This window comes from Pantherophis guttatus, chromosome 2 (assembly GCF_059756535.1).
Source record: "Pantherophis guttatus breed Tessera chromosome 2, ASM5975653v1, whole genome shotgun sequence".
NCBI lineage: Eukaryota > Metazoa > Chordata > Lepidosauria > Squamata > Colubridae > Pantherophis > Pantherophis guttatus.
The window spans coordinates 30,924,351-30,937,044 of NC_142064.1; the positions used below are offsets into that span (position 1 = coordinate 30,924,351).

A 12,694-nucleotide genomic window follows, 5' to 3' on the forward strand; every position below is an offset into this window, starting at 1 on the left:
GCTATCTTGGGGAGGAGGTTAGTTTAAAGAATTGATCAATCTCTTAGGTTAAAAAAAAAGCATCTTCCATTTTTCTTAAATTATCTTTTGATTATCAAAGATAATTCAAAACAGAAGCCTTGGTGGTGCAGTAGTTAGAATGTAGTATTGTAGGCTAACTCTGTCCGCAGTCTGGAGTTTGATCCTGACAAGGCTCGAGGTGGAAGTATATTGCAAAGGTCAGAGATGGGGAGAGATAGGTGACTGAGGCAGTCCCTTGGGCTGGGAGAAAATGGCTTGAATTGGTGGGTAATCACTTAATGACCCGTGATTCTCAGTTAATTGTGGCAATGGAGGGTACTGTGATTATGGTCACTAAACGATGCAGTCACATGTTCTCTTGCTTTGAACAATATTGCTTCACAGTGGAAATTCTGGTCCATTTATAAATTGAGGACTATCTGTAGAAATTTAAATGATATATTTTTTTCTGAGTGCTTTGAATGCCTGTTGAGTTGTCAGACAAGGATAAGTTTGTGAAAGAATTCTATACTTTCTTGTAACAACATTAAAAAATTTCTGAATTATTAAGATGAATGGATTTTAATTTTTTTACTAGTTCTTTGTATATAAACTACAATACTAAAATTGTCCTGACAAATGTTAAAAGCTTTGAAGATATTTGATTTTGAAAAATTAAAATTGTGAGAGTGTTGTTTATTACATGATAATCATATTTAGACATTGAAGGATAACTTGAAGTTGGTGTTTGAGTGAGAATACTGGCTTGTTTCCTTTCCTTGTTCACAATAAGACATCATTATAAAGAATGTTTCATTACAAGGCAGTAATTGGAATAATGATTAGAATTGTTTATTATTATGGAAATATTGTGTACTATTGAATTTTAGATCAAAAGGCTAATGCATTTTATATTTGTATATCAAAGAAAATTAGAAGTTATCCTTTTCTTATTTTTTCCTTTTTCCTTATTTTTTGGACCTTTCCCTTCCTAATTTTTTCCCTTTAAATTATTTTTTTGTTGCTTTTTATATTTAAATTCTTGTAGAAATTCAATAAAGTATATTAAAAAATAAAACAAGGCCAATGAATAACTTTTATGATGTACGGAATAAGACTGTTTTAATTTTTCAGTGCTTCGCAAGTTGACAGTTCATGGGTTTGTGGAGCCTCATAAAAACATAGAGGTGATGGTAAGTAAGTGTTTATTTTTTGTAAATGAAGTAGCTATTAAAAAAGAGGTAAATACTGTATATTCTTAGATGTCTAAAGTTGTGTTTGAGTATAATGATAACACCAAACTCATATTATTAAAGAGCTTCTGCTCGTATTTCTTGCTACACGAGTGGTTAAATCTGGAAGGATTTCTCCCCCTCCCCTTTCCAATGGCTTCTTGAATAACATAGAATTCAAATTCTGTCTTGTTAAAAAAAAAAGGAAGAGATCCTTCAGGTGTTGGGCCTTTGATCTTTGAACAGTGTGCTAGGAATTGTGCTGCACAAGTAGACAGGGAAAAGAACTATATTCTTTGTGTAGTTAATAATTTTCTCCCTTGTGACATTAAAAATATTAGTTTGATAACATTTCATGAAGGGCTTTTAAAAAATCTAAGAGTGTAGTAGTAGCACCTTTTCCAACTAGTACATTTATTAAAAAGACAAACTCCTGAGCCATACTCATTTCATCAGATGTATTCATATAGAATGAGAGTCACTCTGGCACTGATCAAATGAACTGCAGCTCATAAAAGCATATGCTTTTAAGAAGATGTGTTGGAAAAAGTTTTACCAGACTCTTGATTTGTTGGTACCATAGATTAAAAGGACTCTCTTTCCGTTGTCTAGGAAGAGGTTCTGCACTTCACTCAAAAATTTGGGATTGTACTTTATGTACTCCTACTATAAAGAGATACAGGTTTATTAGTTTGTTTGATTAGCTATAAACAATATTGCCTTATTAGTATATCTAAATTGGAACCAGTAGCATTCAAGATATTTGGAAGTGTTATGTTGGAGAAAAATGATTAGAATCAATATCTAGCTGATAATTTTAAGAATGATTTATATTTTCTTTGTTCAAGTTACCCTATTCTTGTTCCCTTACATGTTGCTTTGGATGCTTTAATGCAACAAATATAATTATTCGTTAAAGCAGATATAACACAATTTGCGTCTTTTGTTTTTACCTCCTCAAGGGATTTCTTCATGCAGTATTTGTACGATTAAAACAATTTTTGGAATGCAGTAAGTATTTTAAGACTTCGGGATACAAATCTGTGCATAGGGACCAGTCCTGTTTGATTTCAGAGATTTGAGTTTTTAGTAAATCTCTTTAGAATATTTTGAAACTTCTTATCTAAACTGTCTCTTAATGAAATACTTTATTATTGGAAACAGTTGTTATATAAACAGACAATTTAACTAAATAGTTTTCATGTTGTAAAAGAGACACAATAATTCAGATTTGATCCTAATATATATTAAAATAAATCTTGGATTCTTTTGTTAAAGATAAATGGATTTTATGTTCTTGTTGTATTTATAGTATCTTGCCTTCCATTAATCTCTGAGGAATGGCAGCTCTAAATCTTGAATTTAATTGTAAATTCACTCCTGGCAAATTCACTTGAGTCTTAAATAATGCAGATCATTTATTGATTTATTTATGTATTTATCACATTTCTATATTGCCCATCCCACCTCAGTGATTCTGGGCACTTTATAATAAAAATATAAAAAGTAATATAAAAGAATTAATAAGAGGAGAGTTAGAACAATTAAGAACAAAGTTAAAACTAAAAGTAGTTAAAGACAGAGGCAGCCTCCTCGAGTCACTGACCATCCCCCATGGTCGCCTACCACTCTTCAACTCCTATCCCAATTGGCAATGCCAATTTTGGCAACATGCTTTTGCAGGGCTGGAAGGAGGGGTCCCGCCTCATCTCTGAGGATATGGTGTTCTAGACCCTGCGGGCAATGGCAGAGAAGGCTTTCTTCCTAGATCCCTCCAGTCAAAACTCTTCAACTGAAAGGATTCCTCAATGTACCCTCTGTGATTTACCTGATAGGCTGAGACAATGTGATTGGGATGAGGCAGTTCCTCAGATAACCTGGTCCCATGCCATGAAGGACTTTAAATATGATAAGCAACACTTTGAATTGGTTAATCTATCAGAGGTCATCCAAAAGTGTGAAGATGTCATCCAAATGTGCTGTTTCTGTCCCTTATCTGGGCCTGAAACCTCACTGGAAGAGGTCCAGATAATCCATTTCATCCAGGGCCCTCTGGAGTCCTAAGCAGATCTTTCTACTGCTTCTTCATTCCTAAATTATGGATTTTGCTATATTAGATAAATGTGAATTTTTTGTCAGTAGTTTTTAACAAATATTGGTTCATTTGAATTAAATTCATAGGTCTGTCTAAGCATGACTGATATTTTTATACTTATAAATTAATTTTATTCATCAGGTAAAAACATTGAAACAGATAATGCCTGTAGAGATCGGCTAGAAAAAACTATAATCCTTTTCACTAAAGTGGTAAGTTTCTATAACTACCAATCTTTTGAAAATTTTAGCTAAATTAATTCTTAAGATTTTTAGCAGTTTTTAATGTAACAAATAAGCTATTATATTAATAATAATCAGTATTAGTAGAAAATTCTGTCTTACAAAATGTGGTTTGCATAAATAAGTGTAACATGGGTTCAGTGAAGAGAAAATAATTGGAGAGTTATTAGAATTAGAGACTCCAATGAATTCATTATAAATGAAGTTTGTGAATTTCCTTGCAGGTTCCCATATTCTGTATTTACCCCAAGGCTAATATTAGAAATACCTTACTAATGTCTGTATTCTTGCTTCCTTGTCTTGCTTAGCTGTGTGAGGCCAGAAAGAGAGGCTAAGTGCAAACAGTACTGATAGACGTAGATCTACATTATGGATTTTATAAATTCTGGTCCAAGCCTTCAATGTGGGCTTCTCCAAAATTCTTCAGAATTACTTTTTCTTATCATCCAAACCACATAAGGAAGAGAAACTGCAGATTCAGCAATCCACATAATACCTGATTTAAAAAGTTGTATATGCCACCCAACAAAGAATATTTAAGCTACTATATTGTTTTCTTCATAGTCTGGAAAAAGAATACATGGAAAACCATCCCTGATCTAAAATGGATGAATCTTTGTATAAGCTGCAGAATGTTTTAAATGAAAATTGGAAATTGGAATTATTTCATTTAATAATTCTGTTAAATGTTAATAAACTACTAAACTTTAAATGCCAAATATGACTGGTGTATTTTAAAATAAACCATTTGTTATTCTGAAAGTTTCCCATATTACTTTCACCTCTTATTATTATTATATTAATCTTAACATTTTTGGAGTGGTATTCTCATGTATACGTATATATTTTCAACTTTTAGCTTTTAGATTTCTTGGACCAACATCCATTTTCATTCACGTCTCTAATTCAGAGATCATTGGAATTTTCTGTAAGCTATGTTTTCACTGAGGCTGGCGAAGGAGTTGTTTTTGAGCGTTTCATTGTCCAATGCATGAATCTGATTAAGATGATTGTCAAAAATTATGCTTATAAGCCATCCAAAAATATAGAAGGTAATTTTTTTAGTTCAGTGGTATTCATAATTGCTTAGTCCTTTCCAATATATTAGTAGAATACATATTATTTTTTTCTGAACTATTTTACTGCAGATAGCAGTCCTGAAACTCTTGAAGCTCATAAAATAAAGGCATCATTCTTTACATATCCAACATTAACGGAGATATGCAGGCGGCTAGTTACTCAGTACTTCTTGTTAACTGAGGAAGAACTAACCATGTGGGAAGAGGACCCTGAAGGCTTTAGTAAGAAGTCTTGTTCTTTCAGTTTAATTTTAATTTTAATTTCATAGGTGTATTCAAGAAAATGTGATACCAAAGGATAAATATTGCATACTTAAATAAAATTTTAATGTATTTTTCCCCATATTATATAGTTGTTGAAGAAACAGGAGGTGATTCTTGGAAATACAGTATTCGGGTAGGTATATGGCATATAATTTAAATTAAAACCTTTTTTAAATATGAAAATTAACCAGTGAAAACTTTTTAACTGCATGCTAAAGATAACACCAGGAGAGTGGACTTTTGTGTATAACAATCAAATCACTTAGCAATTGTTGAAGTTATAGTGGACCTCCCTAGAGCTATCTGTGACCTGTTTTTGAAGTCCCAAAGCCCTTCCCTGTGGTCAGGTAATTACATTCTGGGTACTTGGTAACTGGCTTTATGGCCATTTGCAGCACTCTATGATCACATGGCTGCATTTTTTGCCAGTTTCCAATGTTTATTTTTGGTATCCAGCAAAAAACGCCCGTTGGGTATAATATATTCATTTAATGACTGCAGAATTCACTTAATGACCACTTCAAAACATTATAAGATTGGGTGCAGTCACATGGTTACTCACTTAATGACCCCCACATCTGACGACCATGATTCCAGGCTCAGTTATATTTGTAAATTGAGAATTGCCTCAATTCTAAACACGGCAATATCTGTTGAGCGGGGAGGGGGTGGGCGTCTTGTTATTTTTTTACATTTTACATAGTATGGCCCTTCTTCATGGATGTTGACAGCAGTTTGAAGATTTTCCAATTTGAATGAACCGTTGCTTTTAAATTACTGTTGGAGTAAATTGCTTCACACTAAGCAACAATAACATATACTTTACATAGGGGTATCCAAAACAATAATTTAACTGGGAATGTGATGTAGTAATAGCCTAAGCTATATTTAAACACATTTTCCTGTATGTCAGAACTCAGTTGTAAAAGTAGAATTTGGTATACTGGACAATAAAGTGATGCTTCTGAAATGGCAAGCACTGTAATAAGAAAATAACAAATGAAGGTGACAAAGAAATGGGAAAAACACTGCAGGAATAAGAAGCAATACAAGGATAAAACAGTGTTGCAATATATGCTTAAGGCAGGTGATAATGGACATATTGGACATATTCACTAATTATAATATCTGCAAATTATAGAACTAATCTAACCACTTTGTACATCTGCTTTCATGTCCTAGTTAGGTCTCTTACTACTTCAAGCTAATTTGCTCCATTGTTACTTGCTTTCTATAATAAACTATTTTAATTCATTTTCAGCCATGTACAGAAGTGCTTTTCATTGATATTTTTCATGAATATAATCAAACGCTTACTCCAGTTCTTCTAGAAATGGTTCACTCCCTACAAGGTATTTTTTTAAAAAAATATGTTTAATAGTATACACTACTAGATTATATAATTTTCATTAAGTAATATAAATATTTTACCAGGTAATGTTGGGCTCTAATTAAGACTACTAAAACTCTAGGAACTAATATAATTCTAGGATATTTATTGGCAAATTAAATGGACTTTTAACATTGAATTCATTAGGTGTAGTTAAATTTTATGAATAAGATTAGAGTTGAGATGGAAAGTTTGGTTTGTTTTTGTTGAATGAATTATTGAAGTTCATTCATTCCCAGTTGTCCTGCCTGGTTGAAAGACCTCTTAAAGTCTGAGTGTATAGTAGGTTGGGACTTTTATTATAGTTGAAATAACAGAAGTTGAAATAACATAAGCTCAGATCAGCAACTGTTCATTAGTGTTCCCACCCTGCTAAAAGCTGTAATATTGTTGCTTTGCGTATCTTGAGAAGTTTTTTTTTTTTTTTACAGAAGCAGAGATTTTATATTAAATGGAAACAATACAAACTTCATATGTACAAGTAGTCCTCACTTAATAATGGTAATTGTGACCGGCAATTCTGTTGCTAAGCAACACGGTTATAAAGCACGGTATCATGTGAACATGTTGATTTACAAAGGCATTTCCAGTTGCCATGACAGTTAGGCATGGCATCATGTAATTACTATTTGTGACCTGCTGGCAGGACTTGACTTTGCTTATTAGAGGCTGGCTGTGATGGTTGCAAATGATGATCATGTGACTGCAGGAAACTGCGAGTGTTCTAACTGTAAGCCAGTTTCCAAGTGTCTGAATTGTGATTTCCTGACTATGGGGATGCTGTAACAGCTGTAACTATGAGGTTTGGTTGTAAGTCTCCATCTCCAGCACCATCATAATTTTGAACTGTCGCTGTACAAGTGGTCACTAAATGAGGACTTCCTGTACTTTGTAATAAAGGTTACTTAGCTTGCTTTCTCTCACTTTGGGAAGAAATATACCGATTGTGTAAACCGCTTAGAGAGGGCTGTAAAGCACTGTGGAGTGGTATATAAGTCTTAGTGCTCTTGTTATATATTTTGAGCTTTTGAAGTCAGAATTTGGAGGATCAGAAGAAAGCAGAATATGTAGTTAGCAATTAGTGGTGTTTTTGTGCACATCACTAATTTCTTGTGTGTTTCTTGTTTCATTAATCATGCCCTCTTCACAGGGTTTGACACCCAGAGTAAAAAAGGTATCATAAGTGGGATATTTTTAGAGGAGGTGATAATGAGCTTTGTCTTCTGAATAGAGGTATACTATATCCCTATAAGATTCAATAATTCTACTATAGCTATCATGCATTAAAACCTAATGAGCTTTAAGAGGGCCAAGGTACAAGCCTCTGAATGCAATTATTTGATCCTATGCAGTAACAGAAGGAACAATGATGCTAAGGAATGATAGCAATGTTAGAAATATGCACCCTTCAAATTTATCAATGTGTACAAGCAAAGTAAGGTCTGGATGATTTGAAGAGTAACCATACAAAACCCGGGGAAAGTAATGCAGGAATTTACTCACGCTAAATCTAATGTGAACCTGATTCCCCCATATCACTCAGGAACTGTAAAATAATTGGAATAAAAGCCAGAATATATATTGGATAAGCTATACATTGGAAACATTTCTTGAAGAATTTGTTACTCTCATACTCTCCTGTTAAACATATTGTTCCAATTTGGAGTGTCTTGGTTTTTGAATGTTGATTAAGAAGTCTCTTCCCTGCCAACTGGCCAGGCTTCCCTATTGCAAAGTATTCGGAGTCAAGAGTTATCTTAGCCTGTGGTGCTTCAATTTAAGCCCAGTCTTCCAGTTCATAAAATAGTGTAGCCAAATGTTTGTTCTTGATGCAATGCTGCATCCAGATGGAAGAATTCTGACATACTTAACTTTTTGATCACCTGAATTGTTGCCAATTAATAACCACACACAAAAAAAGAACTAGTTATTCACCAGCTCTAGTTTTTCAGTGATAATCTCGAAATATATATATATATATAAACTTCACTCTTACCTGTACAGGTGTTATTTATAGGTTCCAATTTTTATAAGGGGTTGAGGAAAGTGATGAGAACCACAACATCTTCCTAAATTCTAGGTCATTCTACAATTGCTTTATATGAATTGCCTTCATATAAGACAATTGCATTATAATTCCACCAGGCAGGGCTATCAACTTAATAATTTTAATTGGGGTATTTTAAATGTTTGGGGTTTTAAATCGGCCAAATCTATGTAATTATTTTAATTTTTAATTATTGTTGTGTGTTGTGTTTTTAAATTGGCTGTACACCGCCCTGAGTCCTTCGGGAGAAGGGCGGTATAGAAATAAAATTATTTATTTATTTATTTATTTATTTATAATGCTGATAAGCAGTTACCATACATAAATATCTATTTGATTTCTTCCACTTTAGATAGAATTATAATTGTCAAACAAATGCATATTTATAAACAACTTTCACATGAAAACAATTTATTTCTTCATATGTCAACAAATAAAAAGAATTTCTAACTGTTTGTTTTTCTGTTACTTATATTACTTCAGGCCCCACCAACATGGATGATACTCATGCTCTTCTGATTAAAGATGCTGGTAAATTTAGATTTTTTAAAAAACAATCTTAAATTGACATGTGGGATGTTGCTTGTTTTCTAATGTCTTTTAATAAATGACAGTATAACATTGTCAGAAGTTTTGAAAACAATGATAATAAACAATGCAAATAATTAATATAGAATTTAAAAAAGTAGGTTTTGCACAGGAATGAATTAAAAATGTATTCTGAACTTGATATAGAACATTTCCAATTCTTTTTGATATAGAAAATGTTCTTTAGATGCTTCCAGCAGAACATTTTTGAAATTTTTGAATGTTCTGTCATAGGAAACAAAATCCCTTTATTCATTTAAGTCCTAGGGTCAGAGAAATAGATTATTTGATGGCAAAGCCAGCCTACCATACAACCTACAAAAAAAATTGTCCAAGAGGATATGTTTTAAGAAATACCCGTATCAGACAAAAGGAAAAATTAAATGTAAATCTCTGTAGCATAGTTGCATGTCTGGCATGGACATGCACAGTTTTGCATTTAAACAGCTTTTCTAATAAATGCTGTATATAAAGGACAAATGAACTTACATTGAAATCAGAGGAATTATGATTAGGCATGTATCAAACAGTGCAGTGACATTTTTAGATTGATAAGACAGATGTGTATGTAAAGAAAGAAAATTTAAGTTTTCTAGAAAGAGCTAGATTATCTTTTTATCTTTAGTCACCCATGAAAGATCATGATAGATCTAATTACACTGGAGCTTTTGTTTTGTTATATATAATTATATATAACAAAATTATATATAAATCCAATAGTTTATAGTAACCTCTTAGTTGTTAACTTGTTTACTTGAAACTTTAGAAGATTACCTGTGTCATTCTATGGGGCTCCCAAAGGCATCCCATAATCTGTTACTTTGTGTGCAAAATAATAGATTAGGTAAATCTTTGATGTGGCCCAGCAATATTCCTTTTATGTTACAGCCCAAAATGACCCTTTTAATAATCTTACCTAAGTTAACATGTTTGGTAAATTGCATTCCTTGTTGAACCAGTACATTTAAAATTACATTATAGCATTTTTTTAAAAAAATGCCCACATTTAATTTTTCTTTGTTCAGTGTACAATGCAGTTGGACTAGCAGCATATGAACTCTTTGATAGTGTGGATTTTGATCAGTGGTTTAAAACCCAGCTACTAGCCGAATTGCAAGTTATTCATAACAGGTATGTGCGTTTTTTAGCTGGTTGTTCATGCAAATTCAGTGTAAATAATGCAGTTTTGGGAAAGTTGTTTTCCTGCATTCTATCTATTAAAAATATTATATGTACAACAGTCTATTGGCAAATATAAGATTATGCATGTGTTGAATTTTATCATTCTGTTGCTTTCTTCCCTTGTTCTAAACTTGGAATCTGATACAATTGCTGGCATTGCACGTGTCAACCCACGGTTACTTCTTTCCATATTCCTTCCACAATTGCTAGACACAGTTTTGATAAAATTAGAAAATAAGGAATTGCTACAGTATGCTCCATACATAGGCTGCACTTTGGATTTTAACACTTTCTGGATTGTGGTAATACAAGATACAAATTGTTTTGTATAGTTTGTATTCTGCATTATAATGTAGATTGCCTTAACATATAATGGGAACACTTAACAATAATTGATCTTGGGAGGAAAAAAGCAAATGATAAGTAATTAGTGAGAAATCCCAGGGCTACAACCTAGACAGAGAAGATTTTAAAAAGTCAAAAAAAGACAACAAATCAGTTCAGTATTTTTAATAGAATTTGAAGGAAGACTTCATCTTTCTTTAATATACATTCTGAAACAAATGTTATTTGAGCCTGTCATATCATAGATATGTTTTGAATTTTAAAAAACTGTCAGAAAAGCAATGACATTCTTCAAAAACCTAGTCTTCCTACAGAGAATTATAATTTACCAACATCTGGAAAAATTTGTTTGCTTCCAGTCAGAATGATATTCATTGGAAATAATGAATATTACGAAGTGTGATTCCTGTAGATTCCAAATGCACTGGTGATACAAAGATTACAAAAGACATATCCCTAAAATAGCTACCATATTTTTCTCACTATAAGATGCATCTGACCATAAGACGCACCTAGGTTTAGAGGAGGAAAACAAGAAAAAAAATATTCAGAGTACTGTGAATATGGAGCGCCGTCTCACTGTGAATATGGAGCGTCAAATATGGAGCAGCAGTGTAGTGAGGGCAGGAGTCTCAGCCTGAGAGGACCACAGATAGGTGTCCTCTCATGTCAGATCTGCCTATTGACTCCTACACTGTGGAAAAGAGACAGAAGAGGTGGGGAATGACAAAGACAGAACAGGCGGGATTCAGCACTGTAAAAGAACCCTGCTGCCACAGCCTGGCTGCAATATTCGCTCCATAAGACGCACAGAGATTTCCACCCACTTTTGGGGGTGGAGGGAAAGTGCGTCTTATGGAGCAAAAAATACGCTAAATTTACTGAGTGGTGCAGTGGCCTAGAAGCCTCCCACCCTGAAAGTTGAGAATTCAATCCTAGGCAGCAGACAGTTGTTTCTCTATCAGGGCAGAAAGAGAAAATATCTCACTGTGAACTCCACATAGGTATCAGGAAGAGCATCCCACCAGTAAATGCTAAGCTCCATTCAATTGCCCTGATTCCACCCCGATAAAAGGGACATTACAGGATTGTAAAAAGAAAAGTCAATTAACTTTATTCCTTGAATCTACTCAATATATAAAATATTTTATTGTAATCCTTTTTCTTTGAAATTATTGTCAACTGATTTTTATTTATTTTTATAGGAAATTAAATATTTACAATCAGCTAACCCCAGATTCAAATATTGTTTAAAAAAGCCTGCAAGTAGGACATTGTAGGAAGAATAAAATTACTGAAAATGTTTTGACATTAACCTTTTTAGTAACTAATTTTAGTAACCATGATTTCAAAAAAATATTTTTGTATTTATAGGTATAAACCAATACGGCGGCGAGTGATCTGGCTAATTGGTCAATGGATTTCTGTGAAATTCAAGCCTGATTTGAGACCTATGTTGTATGAAGCAATTTGTAATTTGCTTCAAGATGAAGATTTAGTGGTATGTCTATTTTTTTTTTTTTTTACAAATAGCTTTTCTTTATCATATGCCTAGCTTTTCATGTTGTTTATTGATATTTGCTTCTTGCCACATTCTTTTGTTAGGGATGTCTCTGTGGATTTTGAAATGTTCTTTATGTAACTAAGAAAATCTGAAGTAGTTTTTCCCCCCAGTATCAGATCTAATTGGAGGTGTATTCAGTTAGTGTTCAGAACAACATTTCTGTGCTAAGCCAATTAAAATAGATAATTATTTTAATACCAAGCCAGATGAGTGGTTTGAACTCGGAGTAATCATGCACCATTTACATTTTGTTGTCCATTGTGTAATTTAAATAAACATAAATATAAATTTTGCATGTGGAAAAAGTAAGTATACCCCTCATTATCTTTCAACATACCGAAAATTAGAATCAGGTGCACCAAATCAGATTCAAATGAATAGAACATCATGAGAGAGTAGTTGGAAGGCACCTGCGTTATTTAAACTTCAGATTTTAGTTTGATTTGTTCTTTGTTTTTTAACTGGTGCATCATGAAGCCTGGATTGAAAGAGTTCTCTGAAGCATTCAGAAAGTTGATTACAGAGTCTGGAAAAAGATTTTATAAAATTGCTAAACAATTGGACATCGATCTTGAAAGATCATCTACAAGTGGAAAGGATTTCAAATAACTAGCCCAAGATAGGCTGTCCCAGTAGGCTTCTAGAAATTCCCTTGCGTTTTTGGAC

The 12,694-nt window shown here is 33.0% G+C and overlaps 1 protein-coding gene across 2 annotated transcripts in view; it reads left to right on the forward strand.

Moving 5' to 3' along the window:
- Positions 1-12,694, forward strand: part of IPO11 (importin 11) — a 64,997-nt gene that overhangs the window by 10,544 nt on the left and 41,759 nt on the right. For both annotated transcript variants that reach the window (XM_034440962.3, XM_034440963.3), the window contains exons 7-16: positions 1,135-1,193; positions 2,195-2,243; positions 3,469-3,539; positions 4,429-4,621; positions 4,718-4,870; positions 5,002-5,045; positions 6,174-6,264; positions 8,833-8,880; positions 9,963-10,068; positions 11,839-11,965. In XM_034440962.3, the coding sequence (XP_034296853.1) occupies positions 1,135-1,193; positions 2,195-2,243; positions 3,469-3,539; positions 4,429-4,621; positions 4,718-4,870; positions 5,002-5,045; positions 6,174-6,264; positions 8,833-8,880; positions 9,963-10,068; positions 11,839-11,965 (941 nt within the window). The remainder of the gene's footprint in view (positions 1-1,134; positions 1,194-2,194; positions 2,244-3,468; positions 3,540-4,428; positions 4,622-4,717; positions 4,871-5,001; positions 5,046-6,173; positions 6,265-8,832; positions 8,881-9,962; positions 10,069-11,838; positions 11,966-12,694) is intronic.